General features: G+C 38.3%; 1 protein-coding gene across 2 annotated transcripts in view; it reads right to left on the bottom strand.

Moving 5' to 3' along the window:
• Window positions 1-26634, bottom strand: part of CDH13 (cadherin 13) — a 962058-nt gene that overhangs the window by 513880 nt on the left and 421544 nt on the right. For both annotated transcript variants that reach the window (XM_015600622.2, XM_025042649.1), the window contains exon 4: window positions 22798-22914. In XM_015600622.2, the coding sequence (XP_015456108.1) occupies window positions 22798-22914 (117 nt within the window). The remainder of the gene's footprint in view (window positions 1-22797; window positions 22915-26634) is intronic.

Below are 26634 nucleotides of genomic sequence, written 5' to 3'. Positions count from 1 at the left end.
TTCCCCCCCAGGCTTTATTGAAATATAATAGACAATTAGTTGCTTGTATTTACATTGTAATTTTAAAAAATTTAATGAATTCCTTTTTAAATTAGAGTTGACATACAATAATATATTAGTTTCACTTGTACAGCATAGTGATTAGAGATCTATATAACTCACAAAATGATCACCCCACTAAATCTAGTACCCCTCTCCTCCTACATATTACATTATTAACTATTTTACTTATGCTACTCTTTATACCTCCATGTCTATTTTGTAACTATCCATTTGTACTTCTTAATCCCTTTGCCCTTTTTTCATTGTCCCCCCAACTACCCTCCCATTTAGTAGCCCTCAAAATATCTCTGTATTTATAAGTTTGTTTCCATTTTTGTTGTTGTTGCTTTGTTCTTTAGATTCCACGTGTACGTGAAATATTTGTCTTTCTCTATCTGACTAACTTCATTCAGTGCAATACCCTCTAGGTCTGTCGAGGCAATATCTTTTTCCATACCCTTCCTTTTAGTCTGTGTGTATCTTTTAATCTGAAGTGAGTCTCTTTCAGGCAACATATGTAGGGGTCTTATTTTCTTCATTCAGCCATCCTATCTTTTGGTTGGAGTACTTAATATTTTCAGTTGAGGTATTGTTGATAGGAAGGTAACTATTACCATTTTTTATTCCTGTTTTGGATACATTTTTTCTTTTTAAAGAAGTCTCTCCAACATTTCCTGTAATACTGGCTTGGTGTTGATATAATCCTTTATTTTTGTCTGGGAAACTCTTTATCTGTCCTTCAACTCTAAATGATACCTTTGCTGGATACAGAATTCTTGGTTGTAGATCCTGCGTTTTCATCACTTTGAATATTTTCTGCCAAAAAAATATTTGTCCTGAATATTTGTCCTGCACCGTTTCTTTTGAGAAATCAGCTGCCAGTATTATGGGTGCTCTTTTGTAGGAACATAACTGCTTTTCTCTTGCTGCTTTTAAGATTCTCTCTTTGTATTTAACCTTTGGCATTTAGATTATGATGTGTCTTGGTGTAGGCCTCTTTGGGTTCATCTTTTTGAGAACTCTTTGAGCTTCCTGGGGTTGAATGTCTATTTCTTTCACTAAGTTAGGCAAGTTTTCCATCTAATTATTTCTTCAAATAGCTCTCCACCTTCTTGTCCTCCTCAGGTATCCCTTTAACCAGATGTTTTTACATTTAATTTTGTCCCATAGACTCCTTAAATTATTATTATAGTCTTGGATGCTTTTTTCTTGCCATTCTGATTGGGCATCCTTGACTTCCCCATCAACCATATTGGTGGTTCGATCCTCTTCTTTATCCACTCTGTTGATTCCCTCTAATATATTTATTCTTCATCATAGATAATGTATCTTCATTTCTGACTGGTTCTCCTTTATAATTTCCATTTCTATTTTTATGTTTTTTATCTCTTTGTTACAGTTCTCACTGAGTTCATCTACATTTTCCCTAAGTTCATTGAGCATCTTTATAATCAGTGTTTTGAATTCTGTGTCTGTTAAATTATTTGACTCCATTATTCCTGAATCTCTGCTCTGTTCTCTCAGATGATTTCTGCTTCTTTGTCTTTCCATTTTGGCTGCCTTTCTGTGTCTGTTTCTATGTACTAAGCAAAGTCTCCTGGCCTTATTAGCATGGCTTTGTGTAGCAGGTGGGTCCAGTGGCACAGTCTTGAGAAGGATTCAGCTGCAGGCCAAGTTTAGCCCTAGCCTGTGTCCCTCCAGGGCCACCTGTTAAGATTCATCAAGCAATCCACAGATGCTGTGCTTATAGTCACCTCCACTCCAGAAACCAAGGCCAGCTGCCACTAGTGTGGGTCTTAGGGTTGGCTCAGTAAGGAGCACTGGACTTGCCAAGGACACAAATGGATGTGGCTTGGGTGGAGCTGTGAATTGGGGGAGGTGTAGTTATTTAGGAATCCTCTGTTATTCAGGTTGATGACATCTCAGCTATGATGGCGTGGTGTCCATACACTGGGAGGAGGGTAGGCTCAACAGAGGAAAATGGATACTGCCAGCACTTCTGCTTGGAAGAAAACCTCACCTCCAGCCCTTGCTCCAAAAACTCAGTGTCCCCCTATAAGTCCCTGGTGCCTCCCAAGCAGCTGACCTGGTGCTGGTTCTCAGTGCAAGCAAGTCCTTCACTATAAAAGTCTGATTTCAGACACAGCCCCTATAAGAGGCATCTGCAGCTGCCGGCTGCTGCTGCAGTAGCCTCTGTCCCATTCAGCTGCTGGGACCAGGCAGCTGCGTGTTTTCACCCTGTCCTACCTACTACCATTGCAAGTTGATTAATTATTTCTCTCCCTAGTTGTAGTCTTCTGTTTGTCTAGATCCCAGGTGACTTTGCTTGCTGTTTGCTCCATGTTTCTGTCACATCTTTGATGTGGTTGCAAGAGGGATGAACAAGGCCTTTATCATCTATGCCATTTTTAGGTGCCTTCCACATAAACTTTTACAATCAGTATATCAATATTTACAAAATATCTTATTAGGATTTTGATAGAGATTGTGTTGAATCTATAAATCAAGTGGGAAGAATTGACTTATTAACAATTTTGAGTCATCTAATTCATGAATACAGAATATATTTATTTAGAAATTCTTTGATTTTGTAGCTTTTGTGCTTTTCAGCATAGATATTCAGTTAAATTTATACTAAGTATTATGCATAATTATATAAGCAATTAATTGACTTTTGTTCTTTGAGTTTTTATCCTGTGATCTTATACTGAAATGGAAGTTATTTTGTAAATTGTCGTATTTTTTTTTTTTTTTTTTACATAGGCAACCATGTGATTTGCAAATAAGGACAGTTTTATTCCTTTTCCAAAATGTATACTTTTTATTTTATTTTCTTGTCTTATTGCATTATCTAGCATTTTCAGTAAGATGTTTAATAAAAGTGGTGAGAGGAAACATCCTTCCCTTGTTCCTAATCTTAGTGGGAAAGCACCCAGTCTCTCATTACTAAGTATGATGCTACTTGTAGGTTTTTGTACATGATCTTTATCAAGCTGAGGGAGTTATCCTTTATTCATAATCTGCTGTTATGAATTGGTATTGAATTTTGTCAATTGATTTTTCTGGATCAATTGACACAATCATAGAATTTTTTTTCTCCTTCTTGTTAATGTAATGGATTAAATCGATTGATTTTTAAATGTTGAACCCGACTTACATACCTGAAATAAAACCCAGTGGATCATAGGTATAATTTTTTACATGCTGTTGGATATGATTTGCTAATATTTTGAAAATATTGCATCTATGTTCATACAGATATTGGTCTGTAGTTTTCCTACATTGACATTAGGGTAGTGCTGGATTACAGAATGAGTTAAGAAGTATACTCTCTGCTTTTATTTTCTGGAAGAGATTGTGAATAATTAGTAGTATTTCTTCCTTAAATGTTAGGTAAAATTCACCAGTAAAACCATCTGGGCCTGATACTTGGTAAAATTTGTCAGTAAATTTTGGTAGATTATCAATTATTGCCTTAATTTAATAAGTTTAGGACTATTAAGGTTATCTATTTAATAGTTTATACCTTTCAAGGAATTAGTCTTTCACCTAAGTTAGCAAATGTAGGCCTATAGTTGTTCATAGTATTACTTTATTATCCTTTTAACGTCCATGTGATCAGTTGTGATCAGTTTTTTCACATCTGATATTGGTAATTTTCATCTCTCTTTTTCTTTATTAGGTAGCTGGAGGTTTATCAATTTTATTGATCTTTTCAAAGAAGCAGCTTTTGTTAAGTTTTCTATTGTTTTCCTGTTTTAAATTTAATTGATTTCTGCCTTGTTTTAATTTTTAATTTTTTCCCTCCTGCTTGTTTAAGCGATTTACAATTTTAAAAGATCACTCCTGTTGCTCTATGGAGATTGGATTGGAGGGAAGCAAGAGTGGACACAAGGAGACCAATTAGAAAGTTATAGATGAATTCCAGGCCAGAGATAATGGTGGCTTGAATCATGGTGAGAGAACTAGAAAAAAGCTCACAAACTGCTCTAAGCCAACCTTAATCTACAGAGGCAAAATCAATCCAATGGGTATGTGTAGAGGGGCTTGGGAGAGAGAAAGACACATAAAGAGGAGGGAGCAGTCTATAAAATATAAAGATATAATCTCAAGTCACTATTTTCAATTAGTTGAGTGTGAGTGAAAGTTTAACAGTCAACTCTCAGAAAGAAAAAAAAAAGACCTGATTTGTAGTGTTTCTCCATTTATATGGTGTAAATACTCCTATCATGGCCAATTTCAAGCTATTAAAGCAACATCACTGAATACATAGTTGGGAATAGATGTGTACCAGCTAGTGCAAGCTGGCAAGAGCCAGCTCCAACACAGCACTGCTTCTAATCCTTTGGTGTCTCTAGGATTTCATGAGGAACTTTGGAGAAATTAATACTGATGATAGGGATTTTAGACCTCAATTATACTTGCTTTCTTCATTCTTACTGTTCTGAATGCTTGGTGGAACATAAAAATACTATATAAATTTTTAACAGGGAAAGAATAGGGTATGGGAGAGGTTCTACCTAATATGTGCTCAGCACATAATAGGACTCCATTAACTATTTGTGAAATTGAATTGAATTCTACGATATTCCTTGTAAGTCTTTATCCATATGGAACTGAAATTTTCTCACATTTGTGATCCTATCAGGGATCTAATAAATAATTTTAAGCATTTGAGGTAAAGTTAGCACCTCCTCATGAGATGTCATTGCCATCTCCTTCTCATTAAGAGTTTGCTTCTGCTTCTCAGTCAAATGATCATAAACATGTTTTCTCAGCTTTGTTTAATGGAATAACCTTAGAGCACAGAGACTATCTCACCACCTTGGTTTCCACCTTTCAGGTTATTAACACGATTTATTATGAAGTTACAGGAAATTAGTTGCTGAATATTTTAATATGGAGAGGAAATAATGTAACTCCATTGTTACCATAGAACTACCATATCCTGGAGTAACCTGTAGCCATAGTAACAAGGTAAGGACATAGTCCTTAAATGTTTAACTACTATTCTACACTTTTCACATGTTCAAGTACAGTTGATTCTTGTTATTTACAATTGAATCAAATTAATTTTCTGATACTTTTGGGGTCCACTTTTTGAAAGTGGTTTTCAATTACCTTAATTTAAGATGATGAATGTAATAAGATTTTATTTAGGCCATTATTGTGAGAACAGAAATAGAACTACTTTATATATAGAAAGGAGCTAAAAAGGGCCTTTAAAAATGAGTAAATATTTTTCAATGAGCCAAGTAGTGTCTTTGAGGATAACTATTAGGAGTATAAAGGTAAATCCATCTCTGGGTCTTCAAAAGTGACATTCATATCTGACCACTATAAGTACTAAGTGCAAAGGTATTAACTGTATTAGATATTCATAATAATAATAATACTGTACAACAATAGTTGATATGGTTTGAGAGTTTACCTTGTGCCAGAATACTGTCAAGGACTGTCTTATTTAATCCTCAAGAAAATGCTATGAGGCAGGTACTGTTCTCACCTCCACTGTGCAGTTTGGGAAACTGAGGAATAAAGATATTACATATCCAGACTAGAGTCATCTGGCTGGTAAGTGGCATGGTGGCATTTGAACCCATGCAGTCCAACTCCATAGTCCATAATTTTATCCACTATCCTGCTGCCCTCTTAGTTCTTTGCCGGCCAGTCACAAAGGGCTCTGAGACCATGAGTGCTGCCCATGTTCTCTCAGCCCCTGTGCCTCTCATCATCAACCTGGTCCCTGAAAAAAATAGTGCATCAGAGAATACCCAGAGCCTACTGGCTCCTGATCTTCATATTGACTCCAACCGAATTCATAGTTATGGCTTATGCTGGTGTGCAGGTGTTGTGCTTAGAGCCGGAGAACCCAGATGAGTAAGGTCTTAGTTCTCCATGACGTTGGAGACTAGTGGGAAGGGGATACCAGGTGAACAAATGGAAGACCTCTAGTATAGTAATTTCTTCAGAAACAAAACAAAACAAAACAAAAACAAGTGCAAAGCAGAGAGCAAAACAGGCCTTTGAATGACAGTGTGGTTTATTTCCATTTGCTGAGCTGTGTTGACATGGCCCTCGGTGCCTGTTGAAAATTAAATCCACGCAAAAATAATGATTGCATTGTTGCTGCTAATAATGACAACATCGCCCGTGACATGCCAGGAATGTTCCCAGCATCACAACTTTGTTCAAAAGCCTCTGATCTTCAAAATTGCATACCCTCTCTAATAGTGATTTTCTCCTTTTCATTAAGCTTGGTGGAGTCGTAATATTGGGTTTCAAACAATAAATATCAAACCAAATGCTGTCACCACCTAACACTGGTGATTGGCAGCCAACAAGGAAGTCAGCGTCACCCCTGCTCTGAGTTTGTCAGGGAACAAGGCAGCATTGCGGCTTGTGGCACCCCAACAAACAGCTCATCACTGTAATTAAAGCAGAATTGAGTGTCCTACTGCTCTGTGCTTCATCTCCCTTCATGTGGACAAATAAATTGGAGGAGCAGCATATGGATGGAGACCAAAAATTGAATATGATGTCCCCATGCTTTTATCAGCAAGGGCAAGGAGTAACACATTTGTGGTGTCTCCATTTGCATCCAGGCCATCTGTACTGCAAACCCCATGATGCCAAAGTGAGATGAAATCTTGTTCCCACCGCTGTTCTCCAGGCAGCGTGAGGGCTCCTTGTCTCCACCGATCTACCTTATGTAGCTCAGGATAAGCAGGCGCCTTAGCTGCTGTGGATAAGGAGAGATGGCTATTTCCACCAGTGTTTCGCACAAGAGGATGCTGTTCTTGAACCAGACACCTGTGTGGATGGATCCTTCTGCTCACAGAAGCCAAAATCTCTAGCCCAGGTGAGGAACTCATTCTGACAGCTAGAATCTTATATGATCTTTCAGGGAAATTTAGCCCTGAGCAGGAAAAAAAGTACACAAATAACTAGTCTGAGTGTCTCTCTTTTTACTTTTATTTTTCCTCTGGCAGGACCTAGGTACAGTAAAACTGATACAACATCTGTGGGAAATAGATATTTATTCAGTCAAAAAAAATTATCATATATCTATGATGTTCCAGGCCCTAAATTTACAGTTGTGAACAAATCAGGTCTCATGATGCCTTATCTGAATTTATTGCTGATCATGTGTTCCCATCTCTTCAACTAGAACATAGAAAATAGCAGACAGGTATGTTGGATTACTGCTTTAATTTTTTTTTTTAATATTCTGCCTGGGCAATGCTAAATCAAGTTAGCATCCTTTATAAGTACAGTAGCATATGGGTTAAAATCTGTTCACCGATATGATAACCTTGACTCTTTAGAAGTGTGTCATCTGAAGGAACAAAAAATGCCTTCAACATCCAAAGAAGTACAGTCCTGTATTACTTCCTCATGGGAGAAACTTCACAACTTCCTAACATCTCTGTAGCCTGATTTTGGCCAGGAAGGGAGTGAAAGAAAAAGGTGACACACTGACCGAGAACTTGCTATGTGCCCAGCATAATCAACTAAGTGATTTCATTTTATCCTTCTCCAAACGTGGACCATAGGTATTACTAGCCTTGTCTCATAACTCAGATGATTTAAGCGAACTGCCCAAGGGTCAAACATTTGGTCACCAGAAGAACGGAAACCAAATGCAAATCTGTTTCATTCCATTTTTCCGAGTATAGACCATAGGATTGGGACATGCGTGAATATTCATTTCCCATACCAATTGGAAAGCGACAAATTCCAAAGACTAGTTAATCTTATTAGAAGCAGGCAAAGAGACAGCAAGGATGAGTGACAGCTGAGAGAGCCTGGAAACAGAGAAAAAGATAAGGAAAGTATAAAAAGCACACACAAAAATATACAGCAGAATGAAGCCACGTAATGTAGGGAGCTTCTGATTCCTCTATGCTCCTCAGTCTTGGAAGGTTTAACACAACTCCATTTTGATAATCATAATGACTATCTTTCCATTAATGTCACCTTTCCATTAATAAATAGGTAGGTTAACTTTGGTTTACTTTAAAAGAGGGAACTACAGTATGAAGCATTACAAAGCTATTGGCATTCGAGTGGTTCCCTTTTTCAAAATGTTATCACTTCAGGTGCTTGTAACATGTACCTAAAAGGAACCATTCTCTTCACAAAAGCAAATACAGGAAGTGTCACCTCATGACAAAGAAGGTATTTTGCATGTTACATGATTTGAATTATATCATATGTGTATAAATACATACTTGTATATTACATTTAAATTTCTGAAACATTCCCCAAATATCTCCTTTCTTCTACCAAATTTGTCATTGTACCCTTTTAACAGTAACTAATATAATAAAGAAATATTATCTTTATTACTTCAAATTTAATAGCATTTATTCTGCATGTAAGAGAATATACAGGTACTCGTAGGCAGAAGTACAAGTGTGTCCATTACTGTTAACTCATTGTGGGGAGACTACTTGAGCTGACTTTTTTGACCATTCATTCATTCAACAAATATTTATTGAGAGCCTACTCTGTGTCATATACTAGATGCTGAAGATAAAAATGAGAGTAACTTGGACAAACAACCAATGCAGGAATTATGCTTTCCTGATTAGCCTGTTTGGGTTATACAGGTCACTCTCTTTAAAAAAAAAACTAGGTCACAAAGTGGGACACTCGCACTGATATATTCCCACTTCTTGGAGTTCTTCAGCCATTTCTTTCCTATTCACAGGCTGGGTTGGTTCTGAAGTGTGTCTCACACTGGGAGGACATGTGGGATCATTAGCTGGGCTCTTAAGGTGGGGCTACCCTCTAAGAACACTGTGAAGAGCAACAAAAAGATAGGGAATAAGATCAGTCCTTGAAATAATCCTAGAGATTGTGAACACCCTGACCTTAATCATGGTGAGCTTCTACTGAGTTTCCTAAAGATATAGGAAGTTCCCAGCCATTTTCAGGACAATCAAGGCTCAGAAGACCAGGTATAGGCCAAACAGCACCAAAATGAGGCACAGGAAATTAGGACTTTTCCCACCTTTTGACCCTGGACAAATCATTTTCCATCTTTAATCTATAAAGTGTGATGTTTGGACTAGACTGTCTCCAGTATTCCTTCCAGCATTAATATTCTATGATCTCCCTGAAATGAGAGAGGGAGAAGATTGAGATGTTGATAAATATAGATACAACCTAAGAGAAGCAAGAGTTTCAAGGTGGATTTCCCCAACAGGGAGGGGGCTAGGGGATATTTCCAATCCTCAGTGGTTCATTGGGGATGTTAAATGGGGATGGGTGTGTAAATTGTCTGTTTAAGAATTGTACATCAGGGGGCCAAAAATCGTGGTCATTTACCATTTTGGAAATCTTCCTTTATCTGGAAAAAATGTGTTGCTATTGGCCCTTGTTACCATGAGGTTGGGTCATTCCATTCCCAGGAGGCAGAAACAAGAAGAAATAAAAATCATAAGGTGTTCTTGAGTCACATGTGAAAAACCAGTGACGACCTCTAGTTCCTGGCAGTCAAGACAACAGGTTCCAATGTGATTCAAAGACATAGAACAGGCTAATTTTGATAGCTGTCACTCCTGAGTAGGAAAGAAACTGGCTATATTTTTATTTAGGAAAAAAATAAATATACTACCTACTTCACTCTCACAATTCACTGTAGAGTCAGAATAATGGATTTAAATTTCAGCTTCTATGCAACCCACTTCGACATCCGTTTGGCAGAATTTACTAAAACCAACCCAATAATTCCACAGTTAAGTGCATACACAACTGAAATGTGTATATATGTTCACTCAAAAGCATACAAAAGAATATTATTGCAGTAGTGTTTGTAATAGCCCCAAACTGGCAACGATCCAAATTCCCCTGAAGAGTACAAAGGATAGAGTGCAATGTATTCAGAAAATGAAATACTGTACATCTGTGATTCTGCAAATGTTCCTAAATGCTAAGGATGAATCTCAGCAATGTAAGCAAAAAATTTAAATCTAAGCAAAAAATTGAAAACACACACACATGCACAAAAAATACATGTGTGATTCCATTTATATTACTTTCAAAATGGTGAAACCAACTCATGGTGATAGAGGTCAGTGTTGGTTACACTTGAGGGATGTGGAGTTAGTGTATGGAAGATGACATGAAGGGACTCTGGGGGCTGGTCATGTTCCAGTTTGTGATCTGAGTGCTGACTTCATGGGTATATTCTGTCTGGAAAGAAATTATTGAGCTGTATATTTATGATTTTGTACTTTTGTGTCTCTATATTATATTTTAATAAAGAGATTTTTTTAAACCCCAGCTTTACGACTCTGAGGTATCAGAGAATTCCACCAATCACTCACTTTCCTCCTCTGCAAAGGCCTTGAAAACACCTTCTTTGCATGGTTGTTGGGAGAATTAGTAACAGGGTACACATAGCACCAAGCCAAGTGTCATTCTCATAGAGGGCAACTCTTACTGGTGGAGCGGAGACAACACAGATGAAGTTGTTTTTAATGATGAGAAGGAGAATGTGAATGAGAATGGTGGAGAAACTGTAGGAGGAACTAGAAGGCTTCAGGTGTACTCCTCTACATTCCCAGGAATGTATGGAATATGTGTACCCAATTAGCTGTATTTTTTTTTTCTTTAACAGGGCTGAGGATATATTGCCTCCTATGTCATCATGTTGCACAGCATAATGAGAACAAAAATGTTCTAGACCTAAGGGTTATGGGGATGGGTGGGGAGGGGTAGCTGGTGGTACTACAGGGAAGCAGAGCTGAGGTAGAAATGTACAAAGAACTCATCAGAACAGGGACACAGTGGATTTAAGCCTTTCCCGGGTAGGAGTCAGTCAGCTTGCTGTTTTCTTGAATTGTGCTGTTAACACTTGACTGCTTATGTGTAAAGTTTCGTATAAAGCAACGATCAATTAATATGCCTATTTACATATCTATGTAAAGATGTATAAATGGTGATGGTCATAGCAATATGATTTACAACTGGGAGATGTGAGAAAGGAACAACTAAATGCAGGTTTCGAGGATAGTATAAGAGGTGTATAACTACTTTTGTGTCATTGATGCCTTTGACTTTTGGTAAATCGTGTGGCATTCTTCTTAGAATAGCATTTTAAATGTGAAAAAGAAGATACATTGGATTACAAAGGGAACCCATCTGCCCATGGGCTCTTCAGAGTCTGTAGGCCCCACACTAAGGACTTTTGCAGCTCGACAATGGCTGTGCCTGTGGCATATCACACCACCCAGCCTTTCAAAATGACATGGAAGACATTTAGGGCTACGAAAGATGTTTCTGTGACACTGATGAGTTAAAAATCAAGGAGCGACAGGTGGGCATTGCATGTTTAGGATAAAACTTCTCAAACTATTTGCCACAGACCTGGGGACATCGGCAGCACCAGGGTTCTTGTAAGAACGGTAACTGTCAGGCCCCACTCCAGACCTATGGAATCCAGATCTCTGGGGATGAGGCTGAGAATCTGTGTGTTCACAAATCTGTGTGCACTTTTAAGGTTGGGAAGCACTGCCTCTGGATGTCAACAGTGGTTATCTCAAGTGGGGAGACTTGGGGAGATTTTTATGTTGTTATTGTTAAATATATGTTTTTCTTTAAAGTTCTTACAATGAACATCTATTATTCTTATAATAAGGGAGGAATGTTATTTTTTTTTAAAAAAAGAAAAGGCAGATTTATTCCACAGTACGTTAGAAATGATTTCCAGATGCAAATAACAAAATAAAAGCACCACTTGTGAGGAATTTCAAGTTGTCAAATAATGAACTAAAAATTGAGCAATACGGAGCCTGTGAATTGTGTATACTAATGCGTAGCCAAACATCAGATTCAAAGAAGAAATTAAGAAGAAATGTATTTAGAATGAATTTGAGGCTAGAAGGCCAACAGTGAACACAGCTGTTAAGTATTTCTGAGCTGGCAGCAAAAATAAAATAAAAAACTTTTCAAATGCACAGCAAATAAGGACTGAACTAAAATCCCAGAGTGTGGATCAGACAGGGTTTGCGCTCAAGTCTGGAAAGACATGATGAAGAGAAAGCTGAATCTCTGGTGTCCCCACAAGCCTGATGCTGGTGCAAAGTGACTCCATTCCCTAAAAGAACATCTCTGTGCCTCATCTGAAAGTTCACCTCTTCAAAACATGCAGGTAGATCTGTCTCCTCTGGGAGGAGTTCTCTCTTAATCAAAGAAAGGCAAAGAGTAAGCTTTAGAGAGAAGGATTAAACAGTTGCTTTAGTTTCATGAAAGGTTTACTGACCCACAGCTAAATCCCCAATCCAGGTCACCTTCTTCAGCATCCTATGGAGGCATAATATCTCAGCTAAGAAAGAACTTTCCTCTGTTTCTCTCATTCCCTGCCATACGTTCACCCACCGATGCTACCCTTTCTCCCCAAAAATAGCTTCTCCCCTGCCCAAGTGCCTTTCATTGCCCACCTGGACTGTTGTCACAGCCTCCTTCTGGGTCTCCCCACTCTTGGTTTTCTGTTTTCAGGTGTGACCCATTGCAACAGGACTAATCTTAAATGCTAATCTGGCCTCATCATTCCCTATTTATAACCCTCTGTCATCTGTAAAATAAGGTGCAAACTCCCAGAAGTAGTTTTTATCTACTACCACTATTAGGTTCTTCATCTTCTAGCCCTTGGTTGTTTCTCTAATTCGTGAACAGTTTTCCTTGCATCACAATCATATTAATCTCAGTTCTCCAGACACACCATCCTCGTTCTTGCATCTAGGTATTGAATAAAGTTCTTCCCACTTCCTGGATAATTCTTTCTTCCCATCCTACCTTCATCTTGCCTAGTTATACCCATTAATCAGGCAGGAATCCTCTTAGGAATTACTTCCCCGGCCTTCTCTGCCAGGTTATAGGTCTGTGCCTCTCCTAGAATAGATGTCTTGGCACATAGTAGTTGCTTGAAAAATATTCCTAAATAAATAAATGAATGAGATCCAATTTTCCAGCCTAGGGAGAATGCCCAAGAGCCCTAAGCTGAGGCTCTTTCTTCATCTCCTAACCTAAACCACACAATGCAACAGGAAACACCACCATTTCCAGTGAAACACCCATATGTTGAGAACCATATGATTTCACTCATATGTGGGATAAAAACTAAACCCATAGATAGGAACATTTTAATTTGCAAAAAAGGGTCTTTGTGTCCTTGATCCCCCAGTACAGAGGCAGACCAAGCCCAGATGCCTGGAGGCATTATTCCCAGTGACCCAGTCCCACAAGGACGTCTCCCCCATGACCTCATTTGAAAGCTAGGGCTGGCTTTCATAGAAAAGGAAATGAAGGTGAGTTCTTCATTCCTTCCTTGCCCTCTTCAGGAAACACTTTTGTGGTCTGTTTTGGTCTCTATCCAGTTTCTGCCTCAATCCTTTTCAATGCTGGGACTGGAAATAGTACCACGGAAAGGCCAATCTGTCCCTGCGGTGCCCTGGGCCCTGCACCCTCACAGACTTATTGACTGAGTTGGCTGTAGCTTCCTCTCCAAGAAAAACAAGTAGTTATATCTCTTAACTACACCCAAAGTTGGCCTTTTCTGCTTTCACTTTTATTCTTTGTGGCTCCCTTTGAACAGGGTTATCAGCAGAGATACCAACAAAAAATGTGCTGTCTAAAGCTAGACAGTGGCTTTCCTTGCCTAGTGAGGAAGATCCTTTGTTGCTTGTCAACACGTGGTTTATTTGATAAACTAAGACATGACCTCCAGCCTTGACTCAGTGTGCAAACACGCACATCACACAAACGTTTGTGAGGTTAACCTCATTCCTCTACACTTAAGAGAAAATTTTATCTCTCCCTCCCTTGTCTTCCAGATAGAATTGGGACCATTGTCACTGAATTTGTCAGCCTCAGGAGACTGACTCAGGATTTTGTGCAAAGGACGAGAGGTACAGCAGAGATGAAAGAACAAAGGTTCAAGGTCTGCTTCTAGTTTGCACTTGGCTTTAAGACAAGTTACTTACTGTGATGCAAGGAGCAGAATTGTCTAAAAATGATGCTCTGGACGAGAAAAGAGCTAAAGCCTGGAGTAAATGGGTGGATGGGTAAGCCAATTCTCCACGCTGAAGGTTCCACTCAAGCATAGCTCCCCATGGGACTAGTGCACCCCCAATCAGAGCAGCATTATATTCTATAGGCCCCAAGGAACATGGTATGCTAGAGCCAGCTCCTATTGCTTCCTGAAAGCTAATTGCTAAATACCCAAGAATTTTTCAAGTCAATAGCTTAAAATTTGCCACTGTGAGGATATTTACACCAAAGAAAGTAAGTAGCAAACACTACAAATCAGTGCTCCCTTTTTCCCCAAGTGCCAGCTAACCAGCATATCACTGCCCAAGGCATCTGGCTTTGAGCATCTGGAATCTCAGACAACTTCTACAAATCTAGGTACCTGCGCTCAGGCTCTCCACACTCCAGGAGTTTGATTATCTGTCCACTGACAAGATCGTATTTGAACTGGCCAACTAAGAACGAAGAATCATGGGAGCGAAATGCCTCTCCTGGTAAACCCATGTGATATGTTCAGCTGTCTGCCCAGACCCTGGCTTACCTCTCTGTGAGATGATGGGGAGTGGGGAGTAGTGTTTCTTATTTCTGACTGACCCCTGGCTTATATATCATATTTTTCCAATAAAGCCCATTCCTTAACCTATGCCATATGCTATTTGAAATACATCCAGAGCCCTGGTGCATGGCAGTTGGCAATGCAGAAGGAACTCATGGTACACAACAACTCAGTTTGTACCACAAGTTAACAGTCCTACATGGTGCTCTAGCCTCAGTTTCCTCAATGGTACAATGGGGATATAATATTGGTTTCTGAAAGTAGATGTACTAGTCAAATGACGGTTCATGTGAGCACACTTTGCAAACAGAAAAGATCCAAGGAAACTAAACAGTCATGTCTATTATAATGCAGCGATCAATGATTTGGCATTGCGGAGTCACAGGTTTCAGTAACAGCATTGCCACTCTCTTGGGCAGGCTACTTAATTTCTCTCAATTTCAGCTTCCCCATCTGAGAAATGGGTGAAGTATTTTATAGGGTTGTCGTAAGAACTAAACAGAACAACAGGGATAGCCATGTTTGGCTCAGATACCGACACTCATTAGATGTTGAAGATTCTAGGTGAATTTGAAAATTCCTCAACTCTCCTACCTCTAGGGTGCTAATTCAAGCTGAAATGCCAGATCCTTTAATACTCACAATTAAATATAAATTCAGTCTAGGGCCAAATGTATATAACAATAAAGCCCTTGGAAACTTTCAAATTGAGAACCGAAAGGGTGATAAACTCAGGGCTAAAAATATTGCTTCCTCCATAGGCTCAGATGCATTTATTTGCTAGATGTATATCATGGAGGACATTTTTGCATATATATGTATTTGGCAAAGAACCAAAACAACTCAATTATGTATTATCATTAATTAAACTTTAGAGAAAGAGAGCAATGGTGAATATCAGCTTTTATTAGACTTAGCCAAATTAAGTTAGAATTAACTGTTCAATTGTGAATAAAGATAAAAGTTTTGATTTTTTTTATTTAAGTGGATTTAAAATATCATTGCATGTATGAGCGAATTCAGAAATACAGATGCTCACACATGGATTTTCTCTCTCTCCACACACACACACACACACACACACACACACACACACACAAATCCATCAATATCAAATCTGTCACAATCTGCTAAGAATGCTTATGAGACCTGACATAACGATTGACTGCCAAGCAATTTATCTGGCAGCCTACTGCCATTATAAAAAATTAAAATTTACTGGAAATATCCAGACTGATCATATAATGGTTTATTAATTCCATTCTAACAGCAAACCAGGGTATGATCACTTTAACTAATCAGTAACCAGTGAACGTCTTATCCAGCCAACCACAGACCTGGCTAGAATTCAAGTCAAAGAACACTTGAGTTCCTACTGTGTGTTAGGCATTGTACTGAACCACTACAGTTGATAAATCATAGTTAATGGGAAGAAAAATACAAACAAAAGTATGTTGCTGCTCAAAATATGTTAAGTGTTATCAAAGAATTATAAACCATGTGTAAAGGAGATCAAACAAAAATTCCATGGCGGAGACTGTACCAAAAATAGGCTTTAGCCCAGCACTGCCCAGTATAAATATAATGCAAGCTATATAAATAATTTAAAATTTTCTGGTAGCCACATTTAAAAATGTAAAAAGAAAACACGACATTAATTTTAATTATTCCAAATACATAAAATATTTTAATTCCAAAGAATTATTAATGAGATATTTTCTGTTTTTTTACATGTTTACTAAGTTTTTGAAATCCTGTGTGTATATCACACTTACATCTCAATTTGGACATTATATTTTCAGCAAAAAATTTTGATCTGTATTTAGATTAAAATTTACAGTTGTGAAGGTAGATTCACATGCCAAGTTGTTCTAATAATTGAGTCAAGTGGTAGGTTTCAAGTTTAAATTAAAATTAAATTTAAATAAAAAATTTAAATCCAATTCCTCAATTGCACTACCCACATTTCAAGTGCTCAATAGCCACATGTGGTTAGTGGCTACCATATTGGACAGTGTAGACACAAAACTTTCTGCAGTGGTGAAAATGATCCATTGGACAGTGCAGCCTTAGAATGTAAATGAGGAAACCCCTGTGGAGTACAGATGAAAAGGGTGTGTCCAGGGAAGAGGTAAGAATTCAAGGCCACAGGAATAGGAAAGACACATGTACAGCTGGAATTGCTTAATATAGAAATAAATTCTGCTGTTCGCCTCAACTAGAATTTTTCGAATATTGACCTTCTGGACATCTTAGGTCCCTTATATTTAAATTTCTCTCCTATACACTTGCTAATGGTAAGTTTTAGTTATTGAATAAAACTGTCAGTTGTTTTAAAAGGGGGAAATTAAACAGATGTAAATTTCTGAGATGAGGCACGTAGTTAGATTTGGATAAGAGCTGAGAAGCAGCGGCGGAGAGCTGATGGTGATTGCATGAGACAAATCAGGAAGGAATAAGAGATGCTAAGCCTACATTTCAGTAGGAGAGTGAGATGGACAATTGCTGGGGATCGGTATCACTTTTCTGGTCTAGCTTCTGGGGATGCAGCTTGGCACTTATGAGTTACTAAAGTGATGCAAATGACTAGTACATGAGTAAAACAAGTTTAATCCTAAGAACATTATGCTCCTTAGCACCAATTTGCATAGGTGGGCGTAAATGAGGGGTACTTAGTATTTGGATATGGGAAGACCTCTAATAAACCATATATCCAGAACTCTGAGGAATATTTAGGAACTGCCATAGATTACCCTCATGCGTGACTGACATTCATGAGACAATCAAAGTGAGTCCTGGTTCAGTGGGTTTCATGATTTGGTCTAATGATCTATGTTGATTCCTTTTACAAAGAGCACATGGTTCAATTACATATTTCTTCCATTCTGGGTTAAAAATGTCCTTCTAAAAGCCCATTCTACCAATTTATAGGAGATATAAAAAAGGATTTTCAGTAAAATGTACTTTCATTGGTTTTGATGAAAAGGGTTTGTGATGAAAGTAGAATCTCTAATAAGCATTTCATAAATGACTTGTCTTTCAAACTTAATATAAAACAGAATAAAATACATCTCCCAAAGACCTCCTTGCTTCCTCACAGATTTAAAGTCCCCTGCTCTCAATCAATCGAGACCGAGAACTCAAAATTCTCCGAAGATGCCATCAAATATTTATCAGTGAAAGTTGGTAAAACTGAGAAATTATTTATGGCCCAAATTTTGAAATGGTCACACTTTGAAGGGGGAGATTAAAAAATAAAAAAAAAGGCATGCGTTGGGAACTACACATTTCTTGCCAGGGCACACGCTCTCAAATCCACCCTGCTGTCTAGAATTCAAAACTGAGAAGGAAATCACAGGTTTGAAGAAGTATATTCACGACTGGGTGTTTTACCCTTTTTTTCAAAAACATTGAGAGATATGATTGAGGAAGGGCAGCCCCCAAATTCTAGCAATTTAGCTACTTACCAACTAATTTATTTGGCAGATAGAAAAATTATGCATCAGTCAAAACTGTTTCTAATCCCTAGAGCTGCCTGGATAGCCTTTCTGTGAATACACAATTCGACATGGCACAACCCTGAACTGAGAAAACCCCCCACAGAGGGCTAATTTGCTGCAGCATCTTGCTTTTGATGTCTTTACCCTTTCATATATGGGCCTCCTTCTTTAAAGGAATTCGGATTGTCATAAAACACGACAAAAATTAAAAAAACAAACAAACAGATACTTCGTCTGCATTCACCCACTTGAAATGCAAAACAAAAAAGTGCCACCTTTGTGCCAGCATGCCAACTCTTGTGTTGTTTATCATGATTTTATATTTAGCTAAACTTTTTTCTAGCATAGTATTATGAAATTCCTAAACATATGGGTAAGTAGAAAGGAGTTTACAGCTATTGAGCATTCACCCATCACCTAGATTCTACCATTAACAATTTACTGTTTTATCATACATACATCTATCCATTGACCATCTCTCAGTCCAAATTTTTTTTGGTGTGTTTCAAGGAATTAAACTTAATTTTAATGCTGTTTTAAAGGGAACAATTGTCATCATTGATATTTTATTCCACGAAAGAGAATTCTCAGATGGCACTTAGTAGCCCTGAGCATATTGGTTAAGAACACAGACTTTGAAATCTCAAGGAGCTGCTACAAAGCTTGTCTCTGCTATGAAGGGACTATGTGACTTAGGATTTGTTACTTCATCCCTCTGAATCTCATTACTCACATTTGGCGCATTCAAAGATAATCCCCATGGGGTTATTATTATGAGACTTCAACATAATAGATGAAAAGTGCTTATAATTTACAGTACTGGGCAAATAATAAATTTGTGATAATTTTTTTCCACTCTTCTGTAATCTTACAAGATCAAGGATTGCTTTCTTTTGTCCTTAAATCCCCAGCCTCTAGCACAGTGCCTTATAAATAGCAGAAACTGAATATATGCTTGTTGACATGAATTGGGTTGAATTTCAGAGATTTTCCCTCCTGGGATGCAGTGAGTACTTATTAATGGAGAAAAGCAAGTACAGTGGTTTCAAAGGCCTAAGACACAACAAAGGTACCTCAAGAAATGAAGTTGGAGCAGAGGATGAGACAAAGACAGAGAAAACCTAGCCTGTAAAGCAAAAGAATTTATATCCAGTTTAGTGATGGCACAGAAGTGCCCTGTCCTGTCCCTTGGACCTCACCTTTTCAGTGGGCATCAGCAAGACTTCTAGCTGCCACGTAGCTTGTTGCCTGAAGGCTCTTCTCCAAGTCTCAAAAAGCCCTGTGCCTGTGTACAGAGCACAGGGCAGGCCAGATGCACTGAAGAATTATACCTCTAGGAGTGGTCCTCAAAGTCTGGTGGGCCTGGCATATAAACACCCTAGCTCCCTTCCCTGTGGAGAGAATAACCCCAAGACTATGCTTTATACAACTTCCTAGCTTTTCCCTCATAGGATTACAATTCACTCACTCAGAGGGGTAGTTGCCTTGATAAACAGGCCTCTCAAGTGGCTGCTTCCCTTCCCCATCTTACTTCATCTCTCCCTTACCAGTATTCTCTTGACCTCCTAAATAAACTAGCTGCATTTGAATTCCTGTCTTGGGGAACCCAAAATAAGACAAGTGTCTTTACACTTTTATAATCACGGAATCTCTTTAAATGGCGTTCTACACTGAAGTCCAATATGGAATATTTATAAAAGTAGAGCTTCCCTGACTCAGACAGTTTGGGTGGATAGGAATGATATGTGGAGGCCAGAGTGCTACCTCTTTGGTCTCCTTTCCCTTCTCTCTACCTCCCTAGCACTCCCTGAAGATGCCTATAAGATCTCACAGCTCTTCAGAGCACTGTTTGTCAGTTACTGGTAGAGATGACAATGGTAAAAGATATAAAGAAAAGGATAAGATGAATGAATAAAAGCAAGAAACACGAAGAGAAAAAAATGTTCCTTCAAAGGCATAAAAAGCATGGAAAAACAAATAACTTTTGGAAGGCAGTGCAGTTATTCTACATAAACCATGTGGAGGTTTGGGAGACTTTCACACATTACAGTGTTAACAGACTACCACATTTAGAAAAACAGTTGATTTGTAGAGATTCCAGGTTGACAGCCCATGTGGGCAGTACATAAGGGACTAAGCACAGAGGAATACTCAGCTTGGAAACAAAATTGTGTTTTGAGGCTATAACAAATAAGAAACAATGCAGAAGATGATCCTGGTTAGCTGCATGCTTATTGACCCATTATTATCTCAAGGAAAGAGTCTTATGAAAACTATTCGAATATACTAAGAAGGATTGAAGGAAGCTTTAGGATGACCACATAAAATTTAACGTCCAAATCTGGACACGTTTAAGGGGAAAGGTGGTGCTAATAATTATGGCAAGACAACCAATTTTCTGAGCAAATCACATGCATGATCACTCTTGTTATAATCTAATTAATGGACTTGAAACTCCAACACTGAAAGTATTAATGGTAGACAGGAGAGGATTAGATCAGACCTCCACAAACTTGTGTGTGCTTCAGAATCACCTGAAAGGCATGCCCCACCAGATTCCTGGCCTTATTCCAAGAGTGGTCCTGGGGTGGGACCTAAGAACGTACAGTTCTAGCAAGGAAGCAGGTGATGCTGATGCTGCTGGCTCAGTCTTGGCTGCAATTGAGAATTACCTGAGATCTTTAAAAAATACTAATGCTTGTCCTCAGCTACTGACCAACTGAATCAATCTCTGAGAGTGGAGCCTGGCATCTGTGTTTTAACTGTCCCGGGTGATTTTGATTCACAGTGAGGGGTGAGAACACCAGGCTTAAAGAATAACCACGAAACTTATGTCTCTGAAGCTGTTTAGAGGAAGAATCCACACTTGAGGACCTTGATCATTCTCGGCTTCGGGGAAAACTATGCCAAGCCATCACAGCACTAGGGCTGTCTAAAGGGGCGGGGCTCATCAGCCCCACCACGGTTCACTTGGAACAGCTCTTCTTCCCTTTACATCATATCCTGCACTCCTGGCAAGGTTTTACTTAAAGAAAGACATCTGATGCGGTAGTAGTTTAAAATCATAGATATGGTGATTATTAGGGTATTGATTATCAATACTTCCAATTCTCTATAGAAGTGGATTTCTAACAGTTCAAGTTACCCTCACCTCTCCCCCAGATCACTATAAAACCCTCCTCTGAGCCTGTCTCTTTGTGTTCATTCCTCCCTATCACTCTGTTCCCACAAACCATTCCTATAGGCAGCCAGAAAGATCTTTCAAACCACACACACAGTATGCCCTCACACACATTCACACACATTCAACGTGCACACACATACACTCACACACGTGTGTGCGCACGCACATACACACATACACTGTGAAGACCTTCCAGTGGTTTCTTGCTGCATGCACAACAAAATCCCTACCCTTCACCATGGCCTCCAGGCTCCTATGACAGGCCAGCTTCTCTGACTTCAATTCTTACCACTTTTTTCTTTTCCCACCACATTGCAGCCACCCAGGCAATTTGTTCCTAAGATATGTACCATTGTTTCCCATCTCCAGGCCTTTCCATGTAGTTCTCTCTGCCAAGAATGCAGTTTACCCAGCTCTTCCCATGGCTTGTCCCCTTCTCATCCTTCCAATCTCCTCTCAAGTGTCAGTAACTCTGACCAGCCTTTCCCAGCCATCTGCGTAAAGATTCCCTCCTCTCTCTATTCCCTGGTCCTGCCATTTATTCTTTTTCACATCATCCTGTTTCTGTTTTCCATAGTATTTGTTATCCTTTGCAATTTTCTTGTTTATTTATTTACTCATTGAAATATCTGTCTCCTTGCTAGAATATAATAAGCTCTATCACAACAGGGGCTTGTATGCTCATTCACATCTATATTCACCTAGTGCCAATCTTGACATCCAGAATATAACAAGTGCTTCTTATTCATTTAATGAATGACTCAATAGTCCAATAGCACCAGTCATTGAGATTATTCATTCAACTGAGCACTATTGTTCAAATTTCAAGTTCACCAAAAAATACAAACAGGTTAAAATTTAATTCTCCATGTTGACTCTCCTATGGGGAAAGAATGTGTTGATCAGGCACATTGATATTTCTGTTGACTTAACAGTGAATACTTTCTATTGGAAAAGTTTTTGTTTTGATTTACGCAACAGTACTTTCTGGATCTGGTTGGTATGATTTAGTTCCTTTGATCTGGTTTAGTTTTTAGAAAGCTGACCCAATGATGCTCCTGGAATAACACATTTGCAAATTAGGATCTAAATTAAAAGGCCACAAATATCATACTGCTATAATAAGAACTTATCTGAAGGGTTGCCTTGACATCACCTACAAAAGCAACGAGTCTATTTCTTAACCAATGACATTTTTCTGACACAACTTCAGCATCATTATCTACCACATAGATCTCCAAATCATGATATTCAAAGCTGTTGTTATAGTTGTTTTTTTACAAATTCCTTTTTTATTGTTGTTCGATAAACTTCCGACATTTTTTTTTTTTTTTGTAAAACTGTTTGGCCTCTTGTCATAGAGGAATTGAGGCCAATTCCAGCTGGTCACCTAGACAGCCACAGTCAGCCTGTTTCATGCACGCTCATCTCTTAATAAAAACATGCTTTTGTCATTTGTCTTTTGTCTGACTTACCTTGCCAACATCTCTTGGGAAAGGTTGTCTCTGATTCTCTGGAATTAAAATGGGAGATACCACAATGGACCTCTTTTGTCTTGGGACGGGAGAAGTTCTTGCAAATTTAAATATATCCTAAAAGAGAAAACAAAATCAATCAACCAAAATCCCCCATGGAGAAGATGTATCAGTTTGCTCTGAGATATGGTTCTTTGTTGTGAAGGAATACAGCTGTTTGGACATTGTTAATTTTATTCTATCAAACCTCATTAGCGTTAGAAAGTACATCCTTAGAATTATACTAAAGCTGACATTGTGATTCACAATGACTATCATTAAGCTATTTAATTTCATTTTCTGAATCATTCTATTCATAATGTCAGTCTTGATTTATACATCCTTTAGTGCTTATGCATCTCCACTCTTTATCTGTCAAGTGAGGAAATTACTCACCTGGTCAGGAACCCACAGAACTCACTGGATATAAAAATGACTGTCCTCATGGCCAAATGCAAGGTCCTCACACTCACAAGTGAATAGGGAGGAAGGGGCAATCACAAAGTTCCAAACTGCCAGGCATTATGGAGAGCAGTGGTCCATGTTTTCTCAAGGACCCTTTGTTGTCATAATTAGTGAGAGGACTGTTGTGATGCGCTTCCTGGCAGTGTGCGCTACACTTCAATCACGGGAACGCCACCGTCGGAATTTCTGTCCCATCTGTAACTCACGTTTTTGGTGAAATTAATATGTCCACAATTCCCGTTATATCAATATTTTAAATAAAGTACCAATATTGCTTGTTATAAAAAGTATGAAAACATAAAAATAAACATATTGAAGGCCAAATGACATTATTAAATTTGAGCTAGAAACTCCAGGGAAAAAAGCTCCTTTTTCAAAAAGAAGATAATAAAGGACTAGAGGGATCTTAAAGTGTTGTTAGCATCCAGCTGAGACTTTCTCCTTGATCTGATCAGAGGACCGAAGAGAACTGAAAATAGAATATCATTTTCAATATGTAAACCAGTATTACTTAATGTCACCTACTAACTAAAATGATCTTATATATCATGGAAAGTAAGCATCTCAAACTTTGGACAACAGATTCTTATTAAAATAATGTGGCAAATAATATTTAAATATTATCACTGACACATGCTCCATAGAAGTATATGTATGCATAGGTCTATGTATGTATATATGGTATGTATGTGTGTATGTATATATGTGTGTGTATACATACATATATAAATACATAGACTTATACATACTTATACTTACATATATATCATATATACACACATATACATATATATCATAGTTTTAAAGGAAAATCTACATAAGAAAAGTCAAATAGGAAACAATGTTAGCTAAGGCTATAAATAATCTTTCTCTTGATGTTGGTGGGAGTGTAACCTGATGGTACTCTTGCGGAAAGCAATTGGACAATGTTTATCTATTGAGAAACTTACAAATGTACTAATCCTTTCACTCTGTAATCTCACTCCTAGGAATACATACAAATACTAAATTCAAAAGAAGAATAAAACTGTATGTAGGACGAAATTTAGTGAGACATTACCTATAAAGGGCAAAAGTGGCAAACAACCTAAATGTTCAACCACAGGACAAAATTAAATTTGGGTCCATAAGTGGGAGACCCTCATGGCAGTGGTGAAGCCCATGTTCTAATCACATTGTCATCATTTGACTGCATCCACAATTACCACCACGAACTACTATCATAGTAACAGTTTATTAAGTGTGTGTTGGGCAAAGTACTAGGCACTTTAGATGTATCTACTCTAATATTTGCAATAAAGTTCCCAAGGAATTCTTACCCTCCTAAACCAATGAGGAATATCAAGTTTAGTGGTTATGTTAGTTGCTCCAATTCATCTAGCTAGCAGAGAGAATATACAAATAACATGTGTAGGAAAATACAGAATGCCATATTGGATGCCCTCTATTTTATATAAACTATATTGAACACAGAAAATAATATTCAAAATCTCAATGAATAAGTCCAAATAAAACACTCTTTGGTCTCTAGGAAGGCCAAAGAAACAATATTCAAGCAAAGATAGAAAATTGGAGCATGTATATGTAAAAGAAAATGAGGTGAGAGTAAGAAGGATTAAAACAACAACAATAACCCAACCAACCAAAAAAAATGCATATATATATAACCCAACCCAACCAAGCAAAAAACAGCATAAAGAGTATGGAACAATAAAAAGACAATGAAAAACGGAGAGGATTATATTCATAAAACACTGACGTGTAACATCTATGAAGATTCTGTTGGTCTATTAGGGAACAAGAAAAGAATAGAAAATATGTAAAATATGTGCAATATATGAATCTCATTTATAATAAAAAAAATTGAAGCTCAGATGAAAGAATGTCTAGGAAAGCACTTTGAAAAGATTTAAAGTTCTATGCAAATGCAAGGGATTAGTGATTGGGCTCTATAACAGCCAAATGTATGTAGGCTTTAGTTCATTATGACGATATATGTGTAAATGTATCTAAAGTAATGCAAAGCATACTGCATAGTCAATAGCAAACTTTCCCGTTGTTTGCAGTAAAGGACTTGTTTGTGTTGGTAAGTCTGTGAATGGGTGCTATTTTTGGCTTCATGAGTGCCCAGAGAGTGCTCAAGTCCCTGAGTCCCCATTCCGACTTTTGATGTGCTCCCAGCTCACAAGATATAGCCAAACCTGCAACTGCCAGTCTATTTCTTCAACTCGCACAGCATCCCAGGAACTTGGCAACAAGCACAGTTGTGTCAACCCCTGGGTCTGATGTGCCTAAGAACAAAGAAAGGAGGCTCTGAGTCCCAGGATGGGAAATAGCATCTGGAAGGGAGAGAGATGGGAAGTAGAGTGACCAATTATAAGATGTCCGCATGGGTCTTTGAGTCTACCACAGTGGGATGACCCACGGCATTTTTTTCCCCAACTCTCAATTTTTGCCTTACAATGAATACTTGTCCATGATGTGTTTCTACGTCTGTGACTCTGCTTCTTTCTTTGTCAGTGATTTACACATATATCTATGACTATGTGTTTATTGACAAATGTCTACCTGTATATTTGGCCACTGTGTCCACCTTTGATTGTATCTGTACTAATGAGTTTTTCTGTGTGCTCTGAAGTCATGTGCTTCTGTGAGACTGGGATCATTTAGGAGCCATAGCATCTGATTTGAGTGACAATCATTTACTATATGCATATCTAGGCACATATGTGTGAAACCATATTTATGTTCAACTCTGCATGTGTGTGTATGTGTGTGTGTGTATCTGTCAATCCATGTGTGAAGGCTCTGAATGCACCAGGCTGGCCATAACCTCAAGGAAAGACAAGATACAAGCAGTGGGGATAAAAAGAATATGACCAATTCAAGAGATGTTTACAAATAGAGAAGAGCTAAGAGTGTGGGAAAGACCAGAACATAAGGGTAAAGAAGAGGCTGTGTTAGAACTTCCTGCCTTCTGGCATTGCCATTAGGATAGTGGGGGCAAAGAGAAAAAAAAAGCCATCTGGGCACAGATGCTAGGTGGTACAGACTGATTGACTTCGAGGGGTCATTGAACAGCCACAAGAGATTTCTAGAGGGTGTATAAAGAGTTGCATTCAGGAGGGAAAGATGAATCAGGAGGAGAGACGTCAGTCACCCATGCACAAGAGTTGCTGGATGTGAAGAGGAAGCTGACGATGCTGGATTATGTGAAGAGAGAAAACGGAGGAACTCAACCATTCAGTGGGTTTCTAAAAGGCCAGCAAAGGCCACAGAAATGTTATTTGGCAAAAGAAGAAAAACCAGAAGGACTGAGAGAGGAGAATTTCA

Source organism: Pteropus alecto, unplaced genomic scaffold (assembly GCF_000325575.1).
Source record: "Pteropus alecto unplaced genomic scaffold, ASM32557v1 scaffold7, whole genome shotgun sequence".
NCBI classification, from domain to species: Eukaryota; Metazoa; Chordata; class Mammalia; order Chiroptera; family Pteropodidae; genus Pteropus; species Pteropus alecto.
Note: the sequence above shows the minus strand (reverse complement) of the source record. Positions and strands in the feature narration are given on the sequence as shown.